General features: G+C 39.5%; 3 protein-coding genes across 5 annotated transcripts; 2 read left to right on the top strand and 1 right to left on the bottom strand.

The window, feature by feature from the left end:
* The first annotated feature begins 630 nt into the window (after positions 1-630).
* Positions 631-16617, top strand: triobpa (TRIO and F-actin binding protein a). Of its 3 annotated transcripts, none has more exons than XM_039685281.2 (16): positions 631-933; positions 2881-3099; positions 3653-5042; positions 5652-5823; positions 6484-6561; positions 7308-7364; positions 7687-7755; positions 7959-8048; positions 8135-8244; positions 9242-9686; positions 10649-10877; positions 11764-11860; positions 13558-13717; positions 14381-14494; positions 16030-16116; positions 16248-16617. In XM_039685281.2, exons 2-16 carry the CDS (start codon positions 2985-2987, stop codon positions 16410-16412), a joined length of 3378 nt encoding a protein of 1125 aa, XP_039541215.2. In that variant the 5' UTR covers positions 631-933; positions 2881-2984; the 3' UTR covers positions 16413-16617. The 3 variants fall into 3 exon arrangements, with proteins under 3 accessions (XP_039541215.2, XP_088988070.1, XP_088988071.1); XM_089131944.1 differs by lacking the exon at positions 631-933 and adding an exon at positions 1985-2117; XM_089131945.1 differs by lacking the exons at positions 631-933; positions 2881-3099; positions 3653-5042; positions 5652-5823; positions 6484-6561 and adding an exon at positions 6848-7064.
* Positions 16618-16813: 196 nt separating this feature from the next.
* Positions 16814-17753, bottom strand: smdt1b (single-pass membrane protein with aspartate-rich tail 1b). Its single transcript, XM_039685292.2, has 3 exons — positions 17551-17753; positions 17041-17184; positions 16814-16954 (listed from the first exon to the last, which is right to left on the bottom strand). Exons 1-2 carry the CDS (start codon positions 17710-17712, stop codon positions 17047-17049), a joined length of 300 nt encoding a protein of 99 aa, XP_039541226.1. The 5' UTR covers positions 17713-17753; the 3' UTR covers positions 16814-16954; positions 17041-17046.
* Positions 17754-18282: 529 nt separating this feature from the next.
* Positions 18283-26641, top strand: dcaf15 (DDB1 and CUL4 associated factor 15). Its single transcript, XM_039685261.2, has 13 exons — positions 18283-18436; positions 19027-19124; positions 19196-19334; positions 19719-19825; positions 20124-20269; positions 20356-20514; positions 21499-22086; positions 23168-23259; positions 23344-23466; positions 24290-24372; positions 24461-24565; positions 24674-24789; positions 26091-26641. The coding sequence occupies exons 1-13, from the start codon at positions 18308-18310 to the stop codon at positions 26144-26146; spliced, it is 1941 nt and encodes a 646-aa protein (XP_039541195.2). The 5' UTR covers positions 18283-18307; the 3' UTR covers positions 26147-26641.
* Positions 26642-26872: the final 231 nt, after the last annotated feature.

The following is a 26872-nucleotide window of genomic DNA, read 5'->3' as shown; positions in this document are numbered from 1 at the left end:
CACCCTAGCAATCACATGGCTATGCCCTGGCAACTACTAAAAACACTATAGCAACCTCATAGCAACACAATGGCAGCCTCAGCAAGACTCTGGCAACCACTCAGGTTGCAATGTCATAGCAACACCCTGACAACCATCACTGTGGTGAGTTTCGCATGGGCAAACACTTACATCTTTTAGAAGATGTAAAAATCGAATTAAACTTGAAATATTTAATATTTGGTGCCTAAAGAATAAATATGGGCATGGAGCAATCTTAAGTTGCAACCAAGAAACATAGTTTTGCACAAAAACAACCCAAGATCAAACTGGGTAAGCGTTCTGCACTTCAATTAGCACTAGATCTTGAGCTGGCATCAACGTGACTTCATGGAAAACGAAGAAGGCAAGGCAATAAGAGGTTTGCTCTGTGATCCCTTGCATTTTAATGAGCCGATCATGTAGAGTCCTCAGGGAACAGACAGTAACACTATATTCCGGCACAACATGGACGCTAAAATACTAAACAGAAGCGTGCTCAAAACCGCAAAGTCATCATCAGTCACATCCAACTGAGTCGTGAGGGCTCGGTTCACGTCCACTGACTCTAACTGTTAGTTAGGCTATTAATGCGCCATTATTACCAGCAGGTGAAGTTGGAAAACTGTCCAAGGAAGAAACTGAGGCTGGTTCGGGCAGAGCTGAAGAACAGAGGACGAGAAGAAAATGTGAACTGGGAACAGGAGAACAAGGAAGAGGACTCGGGTGCAATAGGGACAGACCAGGTGTGATGAAATAGTCATGAGGAGAGGCAGAGTCTAGCTTGAGTTACACCTGCCGGTCCTAAAGTAATGAGGAAACAGCGAGAGGAGGAACGCCACAGAGATGGGGAGAAGAAGGAGAGATACAAGACGCTGGCAAGGGCATTAGTGAAGTCCTGGGAGCGCTGAGAAGGTTTGTGTTTTATGTGTGGACTTTGCTTAGCTTAGCTAGTCTATCTTTGCTGGCTATTTTCTGCTAACTCTAAAAAGTGTTTGCTAACTTTGCTTGTTTGTGCTGTTAGCTCACGCATCACATCGTAGTGTAGCTATTGCTTTTTTGAACGTGTGTTGAGTTATTTGACATAGTTAACATTACTTGATTAGTTGCTTGAGCTCTGGCATAACATCCATCTAACCTTTAAGCCTCGAGGAACTTGTTTAACCCACAAGCTACATTAAAATATCCTGTTTCTGGTACAGATCCTGCTAAGATTGCACTTATCGCTGTATTTAGGAGTTAAAAGTCTCTACCTTCACCTTAGCGATGTAAATTATTCAAGAGCACTTGGATTCCGTCACAATCTGCCAATCAGGAAGATTAAGGTGATCCTGAACAAGCAGCTGCTGTGATGTGAATTTGTTCTTCTCTACTTGATGTATTGACGTTTTGGAGGGTCACTAGTCTCCAACAACATAATCAGGAAAATCAGATCCTTATAAATTAGGGCTGTCAAACGATTAATCGCATTCAAAATAAAAGTTTGTGTTTACATACTGTAATATATGTGGGTGCACTGTGTATAATTATTTTTTATATACAAATACACACACATGCTTGTATATATTTAAGAATATTTTCATGTATACACTGTGTATAGATTTATATATAATTTAGATTATATATTTCATATATAAATAATATTTTTTTCTTAAATATACATACATACACAAAATAATTATGCACAGTGCACCCACATATATTATGTAAACACAAACTTTTATTTTGGATGCGATTAATCGCAATTAATCGTTTGACAGCCCTAAATATAATATCAATGATAGTAAAACATACTGCTGTGGACCGAAGGTTAATGTTGCATTATATGCAACTCTTTTATTTTCAAATTTACATTCAGAAATTTCTATTTATAATATCACATTTCAATAAGAAAATAAGTTAAAACAATAACATAAATTAACAAGAAATTAAATTGCACACTATTTCCCCCTTCTGTTAATATGGCAGGGCAAACCAAAGGTCATCAGTGGCCAAATGATTCAGGCATCTCTGGCTTAAACGGTTTACAAGCTTCTCTCGAATCAAGAAAACATTGAAGAACGGCATTCACATGACCTGACACACATCTGTTTCTTAAGGTCAGCATCATTCTCCTCGAACTGCAGCACTATTTGAAATATGTCAATATGTTACTTGACCGTGTCTAATTCAGATAATGGATGAAGACGAAGACTCATTAGAGAGTGATGTACCATCTGCTTTAATCTACTATTATAAACTACACTGAAAACCAGGAACAGGCAGTAAAGGGTCCATTTCTACGACATCCACAAGTTCAGTAGTTTAGTGAAAGTGTCAAAATTGAAACAAAATACCATTAATAGCACTGTATAAATATGCTACACAATTTCAAAGATAACATGAAACACAACCGAGCAATTGCCATGTGCACTCCAAACTTTTTCTTTCTTAGAATTTGAGCTTCACTTTTCTTGTTTTCCAGTATTTAAATATTTAAACATTCCTAAATGAAGATATTAGCATGAGAAGCAAAATGACAAAAATATCATGTGTCGTGTTTTGAAAAATGCATCAAAAGTAAGTGAGTTCATGTTTAATGGGGTAAGAAAAAAAATAATCCCTTTTAATTAAGTTATTTTTTCTTGTTCACTGTAAAAAAATGTTTTAACTTAAAAAAGGTATTTGTTCGTTTTGCCTTAAAATTTTAAGTTTAGGCCCGGTTTCACAGGCAAGGTTTAGATTAAGCCAGGAGTTTAACTATGACATTTGATAGCGTTTGATACCTTGTAAGGACCATTAGATTTGGATGAGATGCATTTGCATATTTTTTTCTCCTTCTCTTGTCTGATCTCTCCTTAATTTCTTTTCTTTATTTAACAGCTTTAAAATAAAGTGTGACCTCTGAGAGAGGACCTGAAGAACTTCTCTGCAATCTGAAGGAGCGATTGTTTCAGATCTGAAGTTCTCCGAGTCAGACCTAAATCATGACTCGACTGGAACCGGCTCTCCAGCGCTCAGAAAGTCGCTCAGTGATAGAAACGCAGAGCAGGAGAGGAAGCATCAGCATGAGCAGAAGAGAAAGTGTCAGCCAACACACAGGTGAGATTTACCGTAATTACACAAGGACAGCCCTTGACGTTCTTATCGTCGCTTTTCACGTCTGCGTTGAAACATTCCCTGCTCTGCGTTTCATCAAAATGAACGAGTCTTTTTCTGAGTCGTTTGATTCATTTAACGAACGAAACGAACTAATTGACTCAGGAAAAAGATTCGTTCAGTTTGATGAACGAGTTCGAACAGTTGAGTCACAAACGTACGTCACAAAACAGAGCAAGGTGAGCATTTGAGCTTATAAAACTTAAACTTTGTTATTTATTTATTAAATGAGCGATCGTTTCACTTGATAAGACCCTTATTGACTGTCTGGAATCGAAAAAACCCCCAAACAATTTAATTAAAAACAAAAAAAAGAAAAAAAGAAAAAAGAAGCAATAGTTTTCTCTCCCATCCTGTACCGAACTGTGACTTACGCACCGGACCGTCATGTTTGTGTACCGTTACACCGCTAATAAATAATAATAAAAAAATGATCATACATGGATTTATAAAACATTAATTATGTATGTGTCAATGCCTTTTCTTCCTCAAACAGAGACTAGAACAGAAACAGAACAAAGTGGTGGACGTGCCATTTTTAAAAGAGCCAATCGTTTCCTCTCACGAGACCGGGAACAAGAAGATGGCAGACCTCCATCTCCCTTGCGTCACTACGAGAGAGGCCACCCTCTTCCGGCCAATCACAGTCCAGAACGTAAAGCCGCTATCCCTTTCCGAAACCGTGACCTGGGCCTCCCGTCCCATAGGAGGCGCACTGACAATTTGAGCGATGAGGCAATGAGCGGCCTCTCCCCCCAGAGACACATGTCCTATTCAAATTTCAGACGTGGAGACAGCCAATCCCGCGCAAGTCCTCGTTCCTGCAGCCCGAGATCTACGAACGTCTCCCCACAGAGGCGGGGGGAATCACGAAGTTCGTCCCGTCGCCGAGGTTCAACAACGCACGGCCATCGCACATCCTCACGGCAGGCTTCTGGGAAATGCACTCCGTCACGAAGACGAGATTCCATAGTCACGCGCACCACGACCCCCACAGGTACGAATAAATATGCAGACTCCTTTAGCCCCGCCCACAAAAGAAGCCCCTCCCAGAGTTCTTACGGGCACAGCTTGGATTCTGAAAAGCTGTATAAGAATCTCAAGTCAATCGCGAGTTCGGCCGAGTCAGACGCCTCCGAAGAAAGGAACAGCTGGTCAAAAAGTTTACATTCTGATATGGAAATCGACGGCGACTATAACGAACGCAACCACAGCGGTCGCAGCAGTCGAAAGAGTGGTGGTGGTCGCCATACTGGCTACAACAGCAGGGATTTCTCTCCAAACGGAGACAATCGTCGAAATAGTGGTGGTTATAATAGTCGCAACAGCAGAAATAGTGGTTTTAACAGTGCTGGTAATTCGACACCTTATCGAGATTATGATGAACATGGTACTTTAAAAAGCAGTTCAAAAAATAAAAATCGCAGGAATGGCGTGTTCACCTCAGAAAAACAGTCCAGATCTGATTCGCGTCAATCACTAAGCCCCACCCACTCTCACCAAAGCCCCACCCACTCACCTATAAGCTCCACCCACTCTCCTCTAAGCCCAACTTCACCAGCATCAACACCAAATATCTCCCAATCAAGGCGGAGTCGGAATCCAGTTCCTACCCCTGATTTGCCCAAATCCCAAGCCTTAATTGCAGAGACGGAAAAGCCGGTCACTGATCGGAGCAGAAGCAACATCAGGCGGGGCTTGGAGGCACTAATTCTCTCCGAAAACACCAGGTCTTCCAGCCAACCAGCAGTGCCAGAGATGACCATTGAGGACTACGTGATCATAGCAGATATTCCCCGATCAAAGCTGTACCCTGAGGAAGAAGAAGCGATAGTAGTGAGAAGGAGACCGCAGAGCAGGAGCCCACGCAGAGACAACCAACACAGGTCAGAGATGTAAAGAGAGAGGGAGAGCGATACAACTTTACCGCTGATATGGTGCCGGTGCACCATAATCATCGTCTTTCAGCTTTCAAGCCAATGAAAATACAGACTGTCTGGTTCTGAGAAAGCACCAGCACCATTTCAGTGGCAAAGGGGCATGAGTGAGTGAGTAAGAGACAAAGTGAGAGAGAGAGAGAGAGAGAGAGATTTACAAAAAGAATTTAAGATATAACATGAACAAAATCAGCTAGAAGGAGCGCAAATTGCCCAATGGATTTAAAAACAGAGTCTCAAGACGTGAAATATCATCTTAGAAACACAACACTTGTTTAAAAAAATACAAACTTTACAATCAGACTTCATAAATTTGAAGACACCCATCAGGGTCAACATCGCAAATACGTGTTTTTATGCCCCAATTTACGGAAAACATCCAAGTCATTAACCAACTTGTAATGGCTAAACTCTATTTTGAAAGGGGATTTTAGAGAGAGAGAGCGAGAGAGAGAGAGAGAGAGAGAGAGAGAGAGAGAGAGAGAGAGAGAGAGAGAGAGAGAGAGAGAGAGAGGAAACCTTGTCAGTAAAATGTGCTTCTTCTTTCTGTGGCTAAAGCTATGGGGATGGGAGATATGGTGATGATGAGCATGAGGTTTCAGAAGAGCGAGGCAGAGGACGAGAAAGAGAAAGAGGAAGAGACCGCAGAGAGAAAGAGCGGAGATTTCCAGACAAAGAAATAGGACGGTCATCATCAAAGACCAACAGCACTACATCAGGCCATTCACAGGTGCTGGAGTTCGCAAAGCTTCACACACTTCCTTTTCTCATCTACTCATCATACTTAAGAAATCCCAATAGACTTACACTTAAATCTGAGACATTATAGAGATTTTGGTGTGGGTCGGTGTGTAGCAACCCAGCAAGCAATATCCGTCATTTCACCATCTAGGTTAACCATAGACCCGATATAGTCCAGCTATGTAACCCACCTAGCCAAAATAACCTTGAATTTGGTTACATGTCGGTTTTGCTAAAATAACTAATGTATAATATTTATAATACTCCATTATTAAGCAAAGTGAACAGGGATTACAAGGTGTTTGGTTTCATTTCTTCACTCATTTCATTTCTTTGTTATCTAACTGAAGACTATTCTTAGGTTATGGTTTAGACATCTATTAAATTTTCACTGACGGCCACTGACTGTGTGTTTGGATGGCTATTAGACATCTTTTAAACACAAAGTTGCTTGCTGGAAACTAAGCAACCACCCAGAACCTAAAACTACACACTAAAAAAAACACCAAGAACACCTACACAAAGTTACCGACACATGCCCTGCCGTCTGCCAACCACCCACAACAGTGATTCCTTGAGAAAATAAATACATTTATAAATATAGCTTATTAATTTTGCTGAGTCAGTATCTCTCTGAATATGTTCTCAGAGGTCCAGTAAAAAAGCAGAGAACATTAGGACGGTAAACGGAGGACACACAGGTCCACAACAGCCCCCTCAGATGCAGGTAAAGTCACACACGACACTTTACCAACACTGAGGTATTCAGTTTCTAGTCCAGAAGCAGGTGTTTATGCTCGCAGGACGGACGAAAACGCACTTTTGAGCTACTAGACAGAAATAACATTATATTTAGCGCTCGATATAGATGTTTTAGTGAAGTTATGAGCGGATTTGAAGCTTAAATCATTCTGAGAAAAACTGTAGTGTATAGTTTAGTGGTAATGTGTCAAACCGCGAGCTGCTAGTTCGCGGAAGCTTGAGGTCACATGACCAGCTGTAGCGTAGAGATGCTTGTCTTGTCTAGTCACGAAGAAGAAGGGATAATTTAACGTGTTTGTATTAATGATTATTCAATTACGTGCGGACACTATTTAAATTAGCGCGAATTTGTATTTATTTAATTCACAAGTGCAAATATTCAGTTTGACGACACAACGTACTAGCTAGAATTGAGCAACTAAACCAGTTTGTTCCCTATTTCATGCCAACAACCGGATAACCATGTCGGTAAGTCTTTAAAAATGTATGTAATTGTTGAAATACTTGTTGTGAATGATTCATTCACGCGCTCGTCCCTCCTGGCGCGCGCGCGAGACTGGAATGTCTCGTGCTCGGGATTGCTGTGTTCTGGAATGTCACACTGTTGCTCTGAAACATTCATACTGTAACTGTAGACGTTGAGTTGATTATACACATCAAATTGCTTATGCATGCACTTGTTTTAACGCAACTGGTTCTGTTTTCTATAAGCTTGACCTTCTGAACTGTAAAAAGGGATGGATGTATTTGCTGGATGAAGATGAAGAGGTAAGGATACAGGACTTTCTTTGAACTCGATCCTTTGAATGATCGATCTGTCTATGTGACTTCCTATTTTAACACTTACTAACTCCCGTTTTATGGCATTTTGTATTATTCAGGAGACTATGTAGGATATTTGTGCTTTCAAAAAAATGTTTTAACTTTTAAAAGGCGATTAGACATAGTGAAGGAAATGAGAAATGGTGCTCATTTACAGAACCTAAGATAGACGTTCTCTTATATTTACCTTCCCTATAAGGTTCAGAGAGATTTTGCTTGGTTTGTGTTACGGCATATATATGTTTGACATCCTTCTGTTTAACTGCAGTGGAGGAAGCACTGGTTCGTGATCACTGATTCAGAACTGAGATACTATAGAGACTCTGAAGCTGAAGAGGTGAGCGACCGTCAGTGATGATTATTAACTAAAGATGTACAGATAGTGCTTGAGGAAATAAACATGAACATGGTAAAATGTGTAAATGAAACCGAGAGTACTATATTTATTATACTGTAGTATTCTCAGATTATCTGAATAGGCATGGCAGATAATTAATAATAAAAACTATCCTGAATTCTGTTTGTTTTTCACTTTGGTAGAGAGATGAGGCAGATGGTGAGATTTATTTACGTCACTGTCTGCAAGTGGAGGAATATGATGCCGACAAAAACTATGGACTTCAGCTGCATGTGAGAACTTGTCACAAACGTTTTTAGAGGCCAGAACGCAAGAATATATTTCTAAAGTGTCCCGAATCTCTCTGATTGGTTTGCAGATGCGCGATGGACTGGTGACGCTGTCAGCGATGACCTCCAGGATCAGGAGGAACTGGATCGACACGCTGAGGAGGAGGATCTCCTTCAGGGATTCAGCTGAAAGCATACAGTATGATCAAACCGAGGGGCATAAAAATGCCGAGAATCAATTAAATTTCATTTTTAGTTAAGACAATAAATACTATTTTTAGGGGTGTAATTGAGCATATATCATAGTACACAGTGGTATTTGCTACGAAGTCTTAAAAATATGCAAAGCAAATCTAAATAAAAGAAGTAATTGAGAGAGCATCTAATGAGTTTCATCATTTAAAATGAATAATGAGAATTACAAACAGTCTTAAAAGTAAAATAGCTGGATTTCCGGCAATGAGATTTTGAGGGGCGCGGAAATTGTGATTAATTTTCATGAAAATAATGTCAGAATGTAAAATTTGGCTTAATATTTCTTAATCTCTATGAAAAAAAAAATAATACAACAAATCTTAGACCTAATTTTGTGCTAAATACAATTTCTTCTTGTTGTTTTTTTCATTTGATTTCAGGTTCATGTTTTTGTGATATTCACCCATAGAGAATTTATTTGGATATTCAAAACATATCAAATATCCACATTAAAACATTGCTATATTAAAGTCCCTCTGTAGTCAACAATTTTATCCCTTAAAACTCATCTTTGATCAAAAAAAAGTCTACACCTTTGCCTCATTTAGTAAATGCAGAATATGCAAATGAGCCCCGCCTCCACTCACTCAGCTCAGAGTTCCACTCGTTGGTGATCACACGTTGATCTGATTGGTTACAAGGTAGTGTGTGACGTCAGAAACACCAACGATTTCAGTGTTTTTGAGATTGTCTTTGGCTCAGTTTTAAAGAGCAAATACTCAGTAATGCTGTCGACTTATGAATTTACACATGGTTTGTCTTAAAGCATATTAAAAACACCACACATACACATAAACACACATTAAAAGCTGTGTTTTCACCACAGGGGGACTTTAAGGTAATCTAAGATTTTGCTTTGGACTTTTTAAAACTGAAATTTAAAACCATAATTGATGTCCAAGAGGTTTGACTCGAGTTTGTAATTCTCTCTCTGTTCTCAGACACGCAGACCACAGTGACATCAGCGACAGAGAGAACTCCAGTTCCCAGAATGCACCATCCCGAACCTCTCCCGAACCCCATGACCCAGGGTCAGATGTCGGCAGTCCATGTCAAGGTCACAGCGACATGACGTCCTCACCTTTGACCAACCGAAGGGAGGCGGGCGAGGGCCGTGACCGAGATCAAGAAAGACGTCTGGAGGACCGAACCAAGTGGTTCCAGGAGGGAATATCCGACAGGGAGGGTGAGGACCCCTGGGAAAAGGTGGAGTTGAAGAAAGGTGCCACTCCGGTGATCCCGGCTAAGACTCAGGTTCCCAAAACTCAGACGGTGCCGGACATCGAGAGAAAGTGGGCCGACTTTGAACAGCTTCCAATCGGATTGAACAAGTCACCTGTCGGCTCCCAGAATCCACAAGCGACAAATGAGGTGCTTCAGCGAGAGGTGTGTTTTTGGATCATGGTTGATGTAGTAATGGGATTTAGGCAACATAGCTTAAGGTTACACTTTATTTTACAGTGTCGTCGTTGTTACATGTACTTACCATATTAATAACATTAAATTATGCATAATTACACGCAGCTAACCCTCAACCAAAACCCTAACCCTATAGTTAATTATTAGTACTCAGTGCTTAAATATAGACTTACACTGTAACACAGATACCTTAAAATAAAGTCTAACCGTAACTAATTACAAGTACTTTCGATTCAGTACTTGAGTAGATTTTTTAATTTCATCTACTTTCTTGAGTATAATTAAACTGTGGTACTTTTTCTTTCACTTGAGTTAGTTAAAAAATAATGTATTCAACTTCGCTAGGCCTCTGAATGAAACAATGAAACACATGTGCATTTAGCGCTCCATATTGCTAACATCGCCTCATTTTGGATAAAAAATAGAAACATATACTGAACACTGAAGTACTTTGTAATGTAGTAACTTGAGTAGTTTTTCAGCAAACAACTAACTTACTCTTACTTGAGTCATATTATTTTCCAGTAATTTTTTTATAGTTTTACAATATCAAAACCGTGGTACAGGATTTTAATGGCGGCATATACAATCATCCATAAACTGGTAGTTCAAGGATCGGGTGAAGGGTAATAGCAAAAAACAAAACAAGAGTCAATAAATAAAGACATTCAACATATTCTTTCTCAAGAAAGTTCCAAAGAGGGGAGCAAATACACCAGAAATCATTCTTCCACATAATAAAAGTGAACAGAAGTATACATTTTAAGTAGCTACACTATAAAGAGGTAAAACACATTCTAGATCATGGTTGAGGTGTAATTCATTTTCCAGTACTTCCACTTGTACTCAAGTCAATTATTTTTGACAAGTACAATTGTTTAGTACTCTTTAGAAGATAACGTTTAGTAAGCATCATCTTCATGGGTCAGGTGGGGTCTCTGAGGCAGCAGATCGAGGCTCTTCGCGAGGTCCGTGTGGCGGCCGGGGTCGGGGGTCTCTGCGCTCCGGATGCGCCCTGCGCTCTGAGACTGGAGCAGATGGAGCGAGAGCACAGAGAGAGAATGACCGAGATACACAATGAGCACGAGAGAGAACGCAGAGAGTTGGAGAGAGACAAACAGAGACTGCTGCAAGAGGAAGCCAAAAATACTCTTCAAGGTCAGTGTGGGTCGCATATGGGTGGCATAACGGTACCCCACAGACAAAGTATTCTGAAATAATTCTACTTTCTATTCGTCAAAAAATCCTTGATAAAATGTCTCCGATTTCTGAAGGATCATGTGACACTGAAGACTGGAGTAATGATGCTGAAAATACTAAAAAAAATATGTTTTAACTTATTCACTTATTTTTAATTTTAAACAAATATTCACTTAAAAACAGTTATTTTAAATTGTAATAATATTTCACAATATTACTTAAAGCGTTTTTGATCAAATAAATGCAACCTTGGTGAGCTGAAGAGACTTCTTTGAAAAACATTGAAAAACCCTAAAATTTCAACTAGGAATGCACCGATATGAAAAATGAAAGCCGATACCGATAACCGATAATTCTTTAAATTTGAAAACCGTTATATCGGCCGATAAATCTAAATCAAATTTGTATCAAATTTTTGAGAGCCTGATTACAAAAACAAAAATCTCACCATTAAAATCCATGTCCCAAGCACACGATTATAACGATGTTCTCGTTATGATTTTATGTAGCCTATGCACGTTGAAATGCATTTTCCTTTTTTTGAAGTGCTTCCAATCATATTTCAAGCAATTAAAAACCATCACGGTGAAGAGTGCGCGTCTGAAGATTCTCAGTGGAAGGAAATCATCTTTAATATATCAGCCAAATGTTCTTATCGGGCCGATAACAATAACATTGAAAATAAACATGTATCGGCCAATACCGATACGGTGGCTGATATATCGTGCATCATGCAACAGTGGCGCCCATCCCAAAAAAGACCTAGTGCTTAAATTGAGTGATTTTGATGTATATCAATGTTCATTTCAAATACCAATACTTTTTTTCATCTTTATTCATGCAGCTATGGAGGCTCTGAGGAAATCTCACCAAGAGGAGATTGAGAGACTGAAGGTTCATGGAGGAGGAGAGCCAACAGACCCCTCGATCAAACAACAGCTGTACGTCCACAAATTACTCATAACACTCAATCAAATGTGCACAACCTACACAGTCTGACAAGGAAACACCACAAAACTGCTCTAAGCTCATTTTTTTTGGTGCGTCGTATAAAGTGTATCGTATCGAAGCGAACCGTGACACAAGTGTATCGTATCGAATCGAACCGTGACACAAGTGTATCGTATCGAACTGAACCGCGACACAAGTGTATCGTATCGAACTGAACCGCGACACAAGTGTATCGTATCGAACCGAACCGTGACACAAGTGTATCGTATCAAAGCGAACCGCGACACAAGTGTATCGTATCGAACCGAACCGCGACACAAGTGTATCGTATCGAACTGAACCGCGACACAAGTGTATCGTATCGAACTGAACCGCGACACAAGTGTATCGTATCGAACTGAACCGCGACACAAGTGTATCGTATCAAAGCGAACCGCGACACAAATGTATCGTATCGAAACGAAGCGCGGCACAAGTGTATCGTATTGAACCGCGACACAAGTGTATCGTATCGTACCGAACTGTGACACAAGTGTATCGTATCGAAGCGAACCGCGACACAAGTGTATCGTATCGAACCGAACCATGACACAAGTGTATCGTATCGAAGCGAACCATGACACAAGTGTATCGTATCAAAGCGAACCATGACACAAGTGTATCGTATCAAAGCGAACCATGACACAAGTGTATCGTATCGAAGCGAACCATGACACAAGTGTATCGTATCGAAGCGAACCGCGACACAAGTGTATCGTATCGAACCGAACCATGACACAAGTGTATCGTATCGAAGCGAACCATGACACAAGTGTATCGTATCGAACCGAACCATGACACAAGTGTATCGTATCAAAGCGAACCATGACACAAGTGTATCGTATCGAAGCGAACCGCGACACAAGTGTATCGTATCGTACCGAACTGTGACACAAGTGTATCGAACCGAACCATGACACAAGTGTATCGTATCGAAGCGAACCATGACACAAGTGTATCGTATCGAAGCGAACCGCGACACAAGTGTATCGTATCGAAGCGAACCATGACACAAGTGTATCGTATCGAAGCGAACCGCGACACAAATGTATCGTATCAAAACGAAGCGCGGCACAAGTGTGTCTTATCGAAACGAAGCGTGGCACAAGTGTATCGTATAGAACGGAACGGTGACACAAGTGTATCGTATCGAACCGAACCGCGGCACAAGTGTATCGTATCGAACCGAACTGCGACACAAGTGTATCGTAACGAACCGAACTGCGACACAAGTGTATCGTATCGAAGTGAACCGTGACACAAGTGTATCGTATCGAACCGCGACACAAGTGTATCGTATCGAAGTGAACCGTGACACAAGTGTATCGTATCGAAGTGAACCGTGACACAAGTGTATCGTATCGAACCGTGACACAGGTGTATCGTATCGAACCGAACCGTGACACAGGTATATCGCATCAAACCGAACCACGACACAAGTGTATCGTATCAAACTGAACTGTGACACAAGTGTATCGTATCAAACTGAACTGTGACACAAGTGTATCGTATCAAACTGAACTGTGACACAAGTGTATCGCATCGAACTGAACTGTGACACAAGTGTATCGCATCGAACCAGGTGTTTGATTGGGAAGAATCAATTGATCACTCAGTTAATCGATGACTGGGTCTGTGTGTCCATCAGCCACGAGTCGCTCTCTCTGCAGCGGGAGCTGGGCGGTCTCTCCGAGCGTTATTCCCAGCAGTGTGTGGAGCTCAGCCGCGTCCAGAACAGCACCGAGGAGCGAGAGGGGGCGATCCAACAGAAGGAGAGAGAGATGGAGCAGCTCCGCCAGGAGAACCAGGTAGACCGGAAGCGGGATGAGAGGAATGAAGCCATTGGAAGATACACAATACAAATAATAGAAAATAAAATTTAAACTTCTAGCATCCCCAAATTTCAGATAAGCCAATTAAATAATGCATGATACACACACGGATCTGAGACTTACTGGACCAAAAAACATATTCTTCCTGGGATGATTGCCCATACAAGGAAATCATAATTATGACATTATGATTGTCATAATTGGACTTTTTACATTTCTGACAAACACAGGAAACTTTTTTTACTTCTGCTGTTTGTAACTGACGCTTTATGTATTTTATAAAATACGCTGAAAAAAATCCCACTAGTAATTAATTATGGTGACATTCAGGCGTGCTGATTTCATAAACACGCTCGTTTAGACATCACATTTCATCCTGTGACTCAATCCATCATGTCATATATTGAAATCTAACCCAGAGCACCTTTAAATTTTCAACACACATCAGTTATTCAGAGGGACAGAGCGACTGATTTCAGTGTGTGTGATATGTCTCGACACACAGCATCCTGTTTCACTGTCGGTGTTATTGTCACCAAACAAACGGTCGCCTCGCTGTCAGTGTGTGAATGAGCAAGGCTTCTTGTGTGGTTTTTAGCTTGGATGTGTCAATCACATTTCCTCTTCCTGTATACACAGGAACTGCAGGCGCGTCTGACGGAGGAGATAAGTCTCATGCGATCCTTCATCACTGGTCAAAGGTCAGGAGTTGTTCCCCTCGGCAGCTACGAAAGGAGCACCTCCGAATTAGAGGTGAGGCTCTGACCTTCGACTAGATTATGTCTTCATGATAATTCAGAGAGAAGTATATTAGAATATTCTAATTAAATCAGCATGTAAAAATTCACTACTGTTCAAAAGTTTTGGGGTCATATTAGAGTGATTTCTGAAGGGTCATGTGACACTGAAGACTGGAGTAATGATGCTGAAAATTCAGCTTTGATCACAGGAATAAATTACATTTTAATATATATTCACATAGAAAACACTCATTGTGAATTAGAAAATATTTTCACAATATTTCTGTTTTTACTGTATTTTTGAGCAAATAAATGCAGCCTTGATGAGCAGAAGTGACTCGTTCAGAAACATTAAAAAAATCTTACCGACCTCAAACTTTTGACCGTAGTGTAATGAAATAAGGAAGAGTAGATAAATTGATGTTTTTGTAAGAAATTTCCTGATATATCAAAAGTTACTAAAACTCAAAAGACTGTTGTAAGATGCTAAACACTATATTTGATACTGTACGCAAAGAATAATCAATAACAAACCAGTCAATTCACTACCCATCAAAAATATGCTAAAATAGATTAGGAAAACACACAAGAATTGACAATACTGTAATCCTCCATTTTGTGTCCAAAAATGATCCACTACATGATTAATCCACAAAAAATACTTCACAAATAAATCACAGATTGTAAGTGAAATTATATTTCTATATAATCCATTTAGAAGGAAACAAGTATTCAAGAGGTCTCTTTCCTCATGGCTGTCACCGTTGTTGACCCAGTTTCCTCTTTCATATAACCCTGATTAAAAGTCCTCTGCACTTTTGGTGGTGTTTAGGAATCAGAAGAAATGTCTCCAAACATCACACCATCCAGTAGAAGAACATAGGCTCATTTTTAAGTTTGAGGGGTGAGATTGAAGGTGCCTTTAGGGTGTAATTATGACATCAACCAGCAGGGGCTAATTGACCATCCCAACGATCCCAACCATCAATCAATCAATCCTCGACTCCTTATTATACGTCACATTTTCTGGAAAAGCATTTAATAACCAGGGATTTCCACTCAACTTTGCATTACTGTGTTTCAGAACATATAATGCATAAAAAAAGAGTGTGTAGTTTGGCTTGTATTGGAGTGTAGAGACACGTGAGGTGGATGGCGTCATCAGGGGCGGGGCATGTGATGTGCGCGATCTGTGGGCAAACGCTGCCATCTATTGATCATACGACTAAATAAACCTTTGTTATTTAGCAGATCCATGGTTTTCCGTTCTAAATCCTTATAAGTGTTTGTGGTTTATAAATTATTAATGATAAAACTAGTTTGGGCGTTGTTGACAAATAATATTAACAATTGAAAGAATATATTCTAGGTGCTGTGACTGGTCCTTGTTTCCTTTTTTTTTTTTTTTGCTCTAATAGTGTGATAAAATAATTTTTTCAGGAACAAAATGAAATTTTTGGATTAATATGAAGTAAAAAAACAAATAAATATTTGTATCAGAAATGGAGAAATGGTTTAGTATAGTCATTCTGTCGTGTCCATCTGTAGATGTTGCTGAAAGTGAAGGAAAGTGAGGTGGATTATCTTCACAAGGAGATCAGCTGTCTCAGGAAAGAGGTCCAAACTCTAACTAAGGTACAAATTCAGCATTAAATCAAAATATTATCCATTATTCATGCTTATTACGGAGAAAATAACTTTTATATTGTTGTATTCGGCCATGAATAATTGATTGTTGATTGTAATGTTGTTGTGTGTGGGTCCAGGAGAATGAAGCGCTGAGCGAACGCTATAAGGAGGTGTATGTGGAGCTGACTGAGTTAAGGGGCCGCAGTGAGAGAGACATCAATGCACTTAAAGAACACCTCAAACTCACTGATGCTGCGCTGGAGGAGGGGCGTCTCCTCGGCAACAGCAGAACCGGCCAATGAGAACACACCACGAGATCAGACGTTAACTCATCGGATTCGCTCATGTGTATACAGGATATTGTGTTATGTAGAGGTCTTTTCTTGGTTAACTTAAAAATCATATTCTTTAGAAATGACAATGGTGCTAAAAATTCAGAAATATTACATATTCTTAAAGCAAGATGTATTTTAAGTTAAACACAATAAAAATGCCTCTGTTGGACTTTCTAAGTGTGTGAAAATGTATTAATATTAATGTAGTCCAATCAAACACGCACTCACTCACTCACATTTATAACAAAAACACAACGAGCAACTTAACATTCAATCAATTTATTAAATAGAAGAGAGGCTATTGATGAGGGCAGCCTCAAATCATATTGTCCTAGACAATGTTTTAAAAGCTAAAAATAGCATTAAACGTTGGCTTCTAGACATGTTTAGTGTAATGTGGGAATCTGAACACTAGAGTGTGTTGAAAATCTTTATTATTGCATAAATATATATTCTGTTGATCTGCATCTGGCACCTCTTGGAAGATCTGCAGACCGCTGGAGTGAAGCCTGCACAAGAACATAAACATCTGCAACCACATACACACAATATAATAGTAATACATAAGTTACACATTATAATGGTATAAGTCTACCTTTGCTCAATCGTCATCATCATCATCATCTGGGACGAAGATCTCATGTTCCTCCAGAAGAGCAGCGAAATTTTTACTGATCAGATTACCAACATAAAGGAACGGAATCACCACTATAAACATGCGGGTCAGACCGAACGGGACCTGGGGAAATATTATAGAAATAGATCAAAAATTATACCTAAATTAATAATGTGTTGATATTGAAACCTTCACAAAGAATCATTTGGCGTTTTAAATATAAATTTAAAAACATATTTATATTTTGTATACGGTACACTGAAAACACAGTCGATAAACTGACATATAAATAATTGATTTTTAGAAACAGCCGTCACGTCACGAAATACACTTCCTCTTTTGATAAAATATGTGCCGCTCCAGCAATATGATTGGCCATCAGTCATGTCAATCAAGACGTTCTTATTTTTCATTGGCTACAAGAAGCCCTACCCTGGTTCCAACGTATCCTTGGGAGCCTCTAACTGAAATGCACATGTATAAACTCACCTTAACTGGTTTAGGAAGGACTCTCCCCGTTGTGGATGTCACGGCGTTTCGGCTGAGAGTCAGTCCTGTCACATTCACTGATTTTGGACCAGTGTTGCGGCTCAGTGTTGCTGTATTTCTAAAGACAACTGCTCGAGAGAGACGAGCCACCAAAGACGCCATGTTTCCTGTTTGTGCGCTTCAGAGGAACGCCTAGTGGACCCGCCTCCTTTGGAATTTGGATTTATTATTAGGGGGAGGAGTGAAAATGCTCCATAGTGTTATTTTTTACAGTCTATGGTGTTAACTCAGCAAAAAAAAAAAAAAAAAAAGACAGAATTGATGTTAATAATGTCAATAAAGATTAAATGACAACGACGCTATTCATTTTAATGACTAAATGGGAAATTGTTTCACAGAGACACGCCCGTCAGTACAAGGTCCTCCTTGGCCTTGATCAAGCTCGACATGATAAAGCACGATAATATGACAGATATTTATAAAATATTTATGTTAATTATTAAAGTGTACTTGAAAGTGATCATGTAAAATAAAAATTAGAATATGAACATTTTAATTAACTGCAGTATAAATCGATTGTGATAATGTTGACTTGAATGCATATGCCAAACTAACGTTGTTGATTGGTTGAAAAATTTTCAGACCCAGAACGTGGGAAGTAACCCGCCCTCATTTCCTTGATTGACGGCTTTTGTGACCAATCAAAGCTCTCATTGGAGAAGGCAGAGCCAATCGGCGAGCTGCTCGGGCTGGACTGATGGCAAATCCAAAGAACTGGCAAAAATCAAAAATGGCGCCCAGCTCGAAATCTGAGAAAGATGACAACAAACAAAAACACCAGAGAAAACATAAAGATCACATCATCAAACTCCTCACTCGAGGGCGGGTAGGTAGAAAGAGGGACGTTGGCCCAAATGTCGCATTTGTTGCGTGAAATGTTTCAACAGCATAACGTAGATAATAAAGTGTATGTTATTAGCATGTTTAGCTGTAGCCTCATTAAACGCCTTTATTATGTGTCTATCAGAGTTCATTATTTGTGTATGTGAAGCTATTAAAGGCCAATCTTCAAAAAAGCGAAAATATTCCTTTGCAGCAGTACATGGGTCTTTAGGGCAGTTACAACAACAAACAATAGTCCTGTTTATATGAATCTGTCATGATTGAGATGTCCATCAATTATAATAACATAATTATCTTATTTATTGGTTTGCACTGACATCTATCAGTAACATTCAAATAACAGCATCTGTCCTGAACCCCATCTCATTTAATGAAAAATGTCATTTTTAACATACACGAATGGTAGGAATGCCTCAGCCAGGTTGAGTTCAGTGCAAAGATGATTTCAATAGGTTATCATAACTATCAAGGTCTTGATATTTAGCAATTGATTAAGGAGATTTGTCAGTCTAAAAGGGTTTGGCTCACGTGTCTCTGTAACTGAATTAAAGTCTCTGTCTGTCTGTCTTTTAGCTGAATGGGCAGCTCTCGCAGCGGCTCTTCCGAAAACTCCCTCCTCGCGTCTGTGTCCCGCTGAAGACCATCGTCAGTGAGGAGTTCCTCAGAGCAGGGTGAGGAGAACGTGCGATCTGTGTCGGAGCGATGTGAATGCTGTGTCTGATTCATCTCTCTGCTATCACAGGCACATCTTCCTGGGCTTCACCAAATGCGGGCGGTACGTGCTGTCCTACACCAGTGACTGTGGAGAGGACGATGACTTCTCCTTCTACACGTATCACCTGTACTGGTGGGAGTTTAACCTGCACAGCCGCCTCAAACAGGTCTGTCAGAGCTTCGGATCCTGATTTAAGGTCACCATGAAATCGAAATTGACTCTCATAGTACTCATTATAAATTGCAATCTTTAATCAAAATAACTTACTTGACATGTTTACTCAAATGAGAAACATAATAAAATCAAGTCCCACCCTACTTTTGTTCTTAAGCCAGAAAAACTGTGAAACAAACATATATATAAGGCTGAAATCCCCTCTAAAACATTAAAGAATACATTTTATTTAATATAGTACATTATTTTTTTTTGTCTGTTTTGACTGGAGAGGATCACAAGTGTGACCTCTAAGTGAGGGTTTGACTATTTGAACAGTCTTGTGGCTTCTTCACATCTAGAGCGACGTGACAGGTCAGTTTCTTTCTCTTTGCAGGTGCATCATGTGCGTTTGTTTGCGGGCGAGGACATCTACACCGATCTCTATCTGACCGTCTGCGAGTGGCACAACGATCATTCCAAGCTGGTCGTCTTCGGCTTCAAGTAAGAGTCTGTCTTCCTCCTCTGCGCTGGGTCGGTGGCAGGGTTGCTTTAGTAAGAATTTAGTTTAGATAAATCTAAAGCCATAAAAAAGTTTGTATCTTGAAATAAAACAATCATTAACTGAATTAAAATATTAAAAAATATATATAATTCAGGTTTTGTTTTTTGTTTTTTAGCTTGGGTGTATGTAAACCTGTTGTAGGAGACTCAAAATAGCACAATAGTGGCGCTTGAACTAAAAATTCAAAATGAAATGTCGTATGGATGATGTAAACTTGTGTTTTCTGTGATCTGTCAGCACACGCAGCTCCAGTTCAGCCCTGATGAACATGATGATGAGTGATGAGAACAACAGAGACATCTACATCACCATCACCTCAATGCCTCCTGCAGAGCCGTGCAAACAGTGCTGTCCCACGACCACCGTGTCCACCATACGCACAGGTACACACACACACACGCTTTATTACTGAACGCTCATTAGGGATTGAAACGGAGCGGCTGAACACCTCTCTCCGGTCTCGGCTCAGGGGGCGAGTGTCTGCAGCACGGGTACGTTCTGAACGCTCGCTATCAAGTGGTTTATCCGTTCCCGACCTTCCAGCCGGCGCTGCAGCTGAAGAAGGACCAGGTGATCCTGCTCAACACCAGCTACTCTCTGGTGGCCTGCGCCATCTCCCTCTGCCCAGGTACACACACACACACACACAGCGCACTGCTTTGTTGATGTTTGTGTGCTCTCTCAGGTGTCAGCTCTTAATCAGGAAGTTAATGATGGTCAAATTCCTCCATCAGATATCAGGCCGATTATTAACCGATATTTTTTAAATGAGTGGCAAGAAGAGTGGAATATGTGCAAGAATAATAAGTTGTATGAAACTCATCCGGAAATAACAAACAGACTTTATACCAATTTTAAATCTAGATTTGACCAAGTGGTCTACACCAGATGACGTATGGGTCATACACGTTTGACCCATGCTTTTTTGCTTAAAGGTGAAGACCCAACTTTATGTATGTTTTGTAAAATTCCCTTATCTGTCAAACATGTTTTATTAGATTGTCCTGGACTTAACTTACTTCTTTGAAGGACATATTTAATGAGATTATGCCTGAAAAGGTTCTGGATTTTTTATAATTTAAAAAAAAATATTGTATAATATGAGTTCTTGTTTATATTTGTTTTGTTTTTGTTGTATTTATATGATATTTGTATTTTTGTAAATGAATTTTTTGCCATGAAAATAGACTCCTGACATGGCATGAAATAAAATAATCTGAATCTCTCAGGTGTCAGGATGTGTGATTCGTTTAAGAAATTGTTCAATTTCAATTAAATGGATAAAGGAAGTAATTTACTTCAAACTCATGAATTTACTTTTTCATTTAAAGACTCACAAAGTGTCATTTGTAAGAATAAAAAAATACAAAAAAAAATATTGCATATTTATATTTAATATTTTTATATAGCTTATTTATTTATTCATGTATTTGACTAAATTATTTCAAATGTAAATTATGTTATTTAATACTATTTTTAATTAATTTGTGTGCTCTACAGTTCAGACGGGGACTTGAAATTAAAAATGAAATGAATACTTTTATTCTGTAAGAATGCATTAAATGAATGAGACGAAAGATAATAAATGCTGTTGTTTAATCTCTCTCTGTAGGAGACGAGCAGCAGAATTGTCAAAACAACCAGATTCTGTACCGAAAGAGAGAAACGTCCTCCTCCTCTCCTCCTCCTCCTGCTGGACCTTCCTCACCATCCTCATCCTCATCGACCTCATCTGAGGGGTCACCTGACCTCAGCCAGTTAAAGCCCCATTTCATCCCGCTCTCTCCCGGCCAATCACAGGCTGCCGTGCGGGCCAGGGAGTTCGCCGCTGACATCTTCCGCCGAGCTCAGGCCGGAACGAGGGAACACGACAGGTGCAAAGCCAAAGAGAAAGAAGAGAGAGAACCCCAGCGATCCCACGGCGAGGAAGAGCGAACGAGGGAGAGACGTGAACGAGACGCTGAGGTCCCGGGACCCTCGTCTTCCTCCTCTGTGGGGAACCAAAGCTCAGTGCTGCCCGCAGAGGCAGAGGAAAGCGCTGTGTGTCGCGCTGTCATGTCTCCGGGATCCGTCTCCTCTCTGTCTCCACACGCTCATGAACCTTCATCCTCCTCTTCCTCCTCCTCAGAACCTGCTTACGTCAACTACTCCACTCTCAGATACAGACTCCCACAGGCCCGAGCGGCGGAGCAGCCCAGTGGTACTACAATTACTAACATCTAATCTATCTATCTATCCATCCATCTATCTGTCTATCTATCCATCTATCTATCTATCTATCTATCTATCTGTCCTATCTGTCCTATCTATCTATCTATCTATCTATCTATCTATCTATCTATCTATCTATCTGTCTGTCCGTCCGTCCGTCCGTCCGTCCGTCTGTCTGTCTATCTATCTATCTATCTATCTATCTATCTATCTATCTGTCTATCTATCTGTCTATCTATCTATCTGTCCTATCTATCTATCTGTCCGTCCGTCCGTCCGTCCGTCCGTCCGTCCGTCTGTCTGTCTGTCTGTCTGTCTGTCTATCTATCTATCTATCTATCTATCTATCTGTCTATCTATCTGTCTATCTATCTATCTGTCTGTCTGTCTGTCTGTCTATATATCTATCTATCTGTCTATCTGTCTATCTGTCTGTCTTTCTATCGTTCATTCGCTCTATCGTTCATTTTATCTATCGTATCTTTCTAACTAATCTTTCTTTCTAACTAATTTTTTTTTCTAACTAATCTTTCTTTCTTTCTAACTGTTCTTTCAGTCTGTATGTTTTCTACTCTCTAAAACGAATCGTTTGTTTGTGAATCAGTCTACAGTGGTAGTAGTACTGTATTTAATTTTGATTTACTTGAAGTAATTTATTCATAAACCAGGCTTCACCAGTTGTACCTTATGATTTTGATTCTGATTCACTAAAAAGAACCATATTATAAGAGTCATTTGTGTGTCTCACGCTTTCTTTTCTTTTTTGGGGGGATTTACTAAAAAAAGAAATTATTCAGATGAGTCATTTGTTTGTGAATCAAACTACCCCGGTTGCACTGTATGCCTGTGATTCACTTAATGGACAACCGAGTCACAAGAGTCGTCGTGAATCAGTCGACTCTGCCAGTGCTGTGTGTTTTTGATTCACTTAATAGAACTGGTTCATAATAGATGTGATAATTCGTCAATGCATCTGACTATTTAGTATAAAGTGTGTAGAAATTGTCTCATTTCTTTTTTCCTGAACCAGTATATAATCTGTTGTCTGTGTGTGTGTGTGTTGTCTTCAGGAGAGGAGGATGATAAAGTGCAGCTCCCGTTCACTGTGACGGACCTGAAGGGGCGAAACTTACAGCTGGTGACGGGACAGTACAGCGGTCAGGTGTGTGTGTGTGACGTTATCATGAGACTGCACATGCCCAACTCTGCAGGATGTTGTGTGTGAACTCTCGTGTGTGTCTCTCAGTGTGTGTGTATCGAGCAGCTGACGCTGGATTTCGAGTACCTCATCAACGAGGTCATCAGGAATGATGCGGTCTGGGGCTCGCAGTTCTGCTCCTTCAGCGACTATGACGTCGTCATCCTCGAGGTGCCGTGATTTCTGCTGTTTTGTGTTTCAGTCTTCACTTGAGTTGTTCATGAGCACCATTTATTCATATCACACATTTAAGCTAACGAATATTTCAACGATCAACACAAATAGTTTCACGATTAAAAGTTGAATTGAGCATTTTTTGGTTCGGTTCTGATGGCTTGGCACATTGGAGTGTTTTTTGTTACTGGAACTGGAAGAGGTTAAAGGTACAATATTTAGGATGTGTTGTAGTAAAATATCCAAGAACCACTAGGCCAATGTTATATATTTTGTTTAGTTGATTACATACAATATCCCCAATGTTTCCAACTATTCGCGAGAAAATTGCGATTTTAACCGAGGAAACCGCACTTGTGTATAGTTCGCTAGAATGAAATGTCCTTATTCCTTTATATCCGGGGGACTCGCGTCTCTCTTTAGCAATCGCACCCTGCTTCACCACAGTCATGATAAAAACATCAATGTATTCAATCATCAATCAAGATCCATAATTCCGCTTCATGCTTTGCGTCATCAATATACGCATTTGTTATTGTAAGAGGTTAGCGACCCCTGGTGGCCAAAAATCCTACATATAGTACCTTTAAGGAAAAAAAAAGACTATTTATAATGCTAAATTCTTAAATTTGTAAAATATGTATTGTGTGAATATATATATATATATATATATATATATATATAAATTAACCCTGGCGGCTCATATGGGTGCGAAAGCTCACATCTCAAATCAATGTTCCTGTGGACAGAATGAGTGTAGTTGTACCGGCGGAACCCAGCTGTCACTCTAGCATGTGTTCTGTTGTTGCTATGGTGACAGGTTTGCCCGGAGACCAACAAAGTGGTGATCAACATCGGCCTGCTGCTACTGGCCTTCTCTAATTGTGAGGATGAGCACTGCAGGTACACACATACTCTCTTTACACACACTTACACACACACACACAAATGAAATGCTCATTAACACTTTCTGCTCTGTCTTTGTTTGTAGACCAAAGTCGTATCACTCCAGTCTGCAGGTCAGTTGGGACTTAAACACGGGAGCCTGTCGCACAGTCGGCGTGGGCGACCTCACTGAGGTCAAAGGTCAGACCAGGTAACGCCCTTCAGATGCTCTCCCCGAGTAGACAGATTTGTGTGTGTGTGTGTGTGTGTGTGTGTGTTGGCCCATTCACTCAGATTCACTCGTGTGCTTGTGTCTCAGCGGGAGTGTGTGGAGCTCCTACAGGAAGTCGTGTGTGAACACCGTGATGCGGTGGCTCGTCCCCGAGAGCAGCTCGCGCTACATCAACCGCATGACCAACGAGGCCATGCATAAAGGTGTGCTGTACACACACACACACTTGCATCAATACACCAACGTTTGGACATAATTTTAAAACTGTAATGTTGTGAAATATTAATGCCATTTAAAACGGCTGTTTTCTGTGTGAATATCTGTTAAAATTGTTCTGGGTGGTTGCTATGGTGTTGCTAAGGTGTTCTAATGTATTTTGGGTGGTTGTTAGGGTGTTGTAAGGTATTTTAGGTGGTTGCTAGGGTATTTTGAGTGGTTGCTTGAGTTTTCTGTGAAGTTGCTATGGTTAACTATTTATGAGTTTTAAAGTTCATAAGTATGAATTTATGAGAGTATGTTAATGAAACACATGATTTCTGAAAACATAAATCATTAGTAAACATAAATCATAAATCGCACACACGCATCAATACACCAAAGGTTGGACATAAGTTTAAAACTGTAATATTGTGAAATATTAATACCCTTTAAAACGGCTGTTTTCTGTGTGAATATGTTAAAATTATGATTATTATCTATGTTGTAAACAATATGGGTCGAAACCTTATATTTTATATGCATTGAAACATATTTTACAGGATTCTTTGATGAGTGGAAAGTTCTAAAGAACAGCATTTATTTAATATACTAATTATTTGTAACATTATATAAATGTCTTTACTGTCACTTTTGATTCATTTAATGCATCCTTACTGAAGTATTATTAATTAATTAATTTTTTTCTTTAAAAAAAAAAAAATCATACTGACTCCAAACTTTTGAACAGTAGCGTATAAATTGGTATTTTTATATTTACAGATTTATATTTTCTTTTCTGGTATTTTAACTTTAAAAATGGAAGCCACGTGTTTTTTCCTTCAAGTAAAAATAATAAAAAGCTAATTTAGAGATTAATAAATTGTCACATAGTAAAGGGAGGTGAGTTACGTATTTAAAATGCATTATTTGATTATTTAAAATAATTTATTCAATTTTAAATTATATTTTTGCCTTTTATTTTATTAACTTTATTTAATAACTAATAAATTAACTCATTTACTTGACTTCAATTAAATAATACCACTTTATTTGTTACTTCTAAAAGCAGTTCGTTTCCGCCACAGAAAAAAAAAATGAAATTGAAAAAATGAAATCTCGCAATTTTTGACTTTTTTTCCTCAGAATTACGTGATGTAAACATGCAATTGCGAGTTATAAAATCAGAATTGTGAGATATAAACTTTTAAATTGTTTTATTCTCTGGCGGAATCAGGCTTCCATAAACAATACACGTGTTACTTGTAACATGTTACCCACAATCCTTTGTGTGATGTTGTTTTTGCAGGTTCTTCTCTCCAGGTGTTGGCTGATAATGACAGAAGCACGTGGATCGTCCTGTGAGACACACACACACACACGTGCTGCTCTACAGTCCAAACGCACTCGCTCTCCGTGTCTCCGTCATGTGGGAGTGCATTATTCAGGGACCGGCAGATAAAGACTCGTTTGGGCCAAACCGATCCCGCCTGTGTGTCCCGACACTCTGGGATCTCCACATCAGACCTGTGACTTTACGAAACACGCCATTCAGATGCAAAACACTGCTGAAGAACTGAAGTCTGCCCACACACACACTTGTTTTGATGTTGTTTGGAAAGTGCATCAGGACGGTTTGGTGGGCGGATAGAGACAGCAGAGAAGAGACGCTGCTTTGTTGTTATTTTTGTTTTGTTTGTTTCAGGACACAGTTGTTTACACCATTTAGACATCAGCCAATCAGAAGCCGTCGACGATGACAGTGGTCGTGGCCTCACAGCTGGACTGGATGAGAATATTGTTTTTACGCAACATTGTTTTACTTTATTTTTGATAAAATTAAATATTCCTTGAATAGTTCATGGGGTTTTATGACTCTCATTGCATCAGCAGTGCTGATTTATATATGGTTATAATATTTATCACCTTTTCAGATTTCAAGATTGTTTATAATGTCCATTTTAGTCATTTGCATTAGTTTCTTTAATATTTCTATGTCTGTTTTTAGTCATTTCAGAACGTACTTTTTCAGTTGGTTGCTCCTATCTAATATTTCAGCTTTATTTCAATTACTGAAAAAATAGTTTTAGG

The sequence above is a fragment of the Pimephales promelas genome, chromosome 6 (assembly GCF_988280905.1).
Source record: "Pimephales promelas chromosome 6, fPimPro1.hap1.1, whole genome shotgun sequence".
NCBI classification, from domain to species: Eukaryota; Metazoa; Chordata; class Actinopteri; order Cypriniformes; family Leuciscidae; genus Pimephales; species Pimephales promelas.
This window is presented reverse-complemented; position numbering and strand designations above follow the sequence as displayed.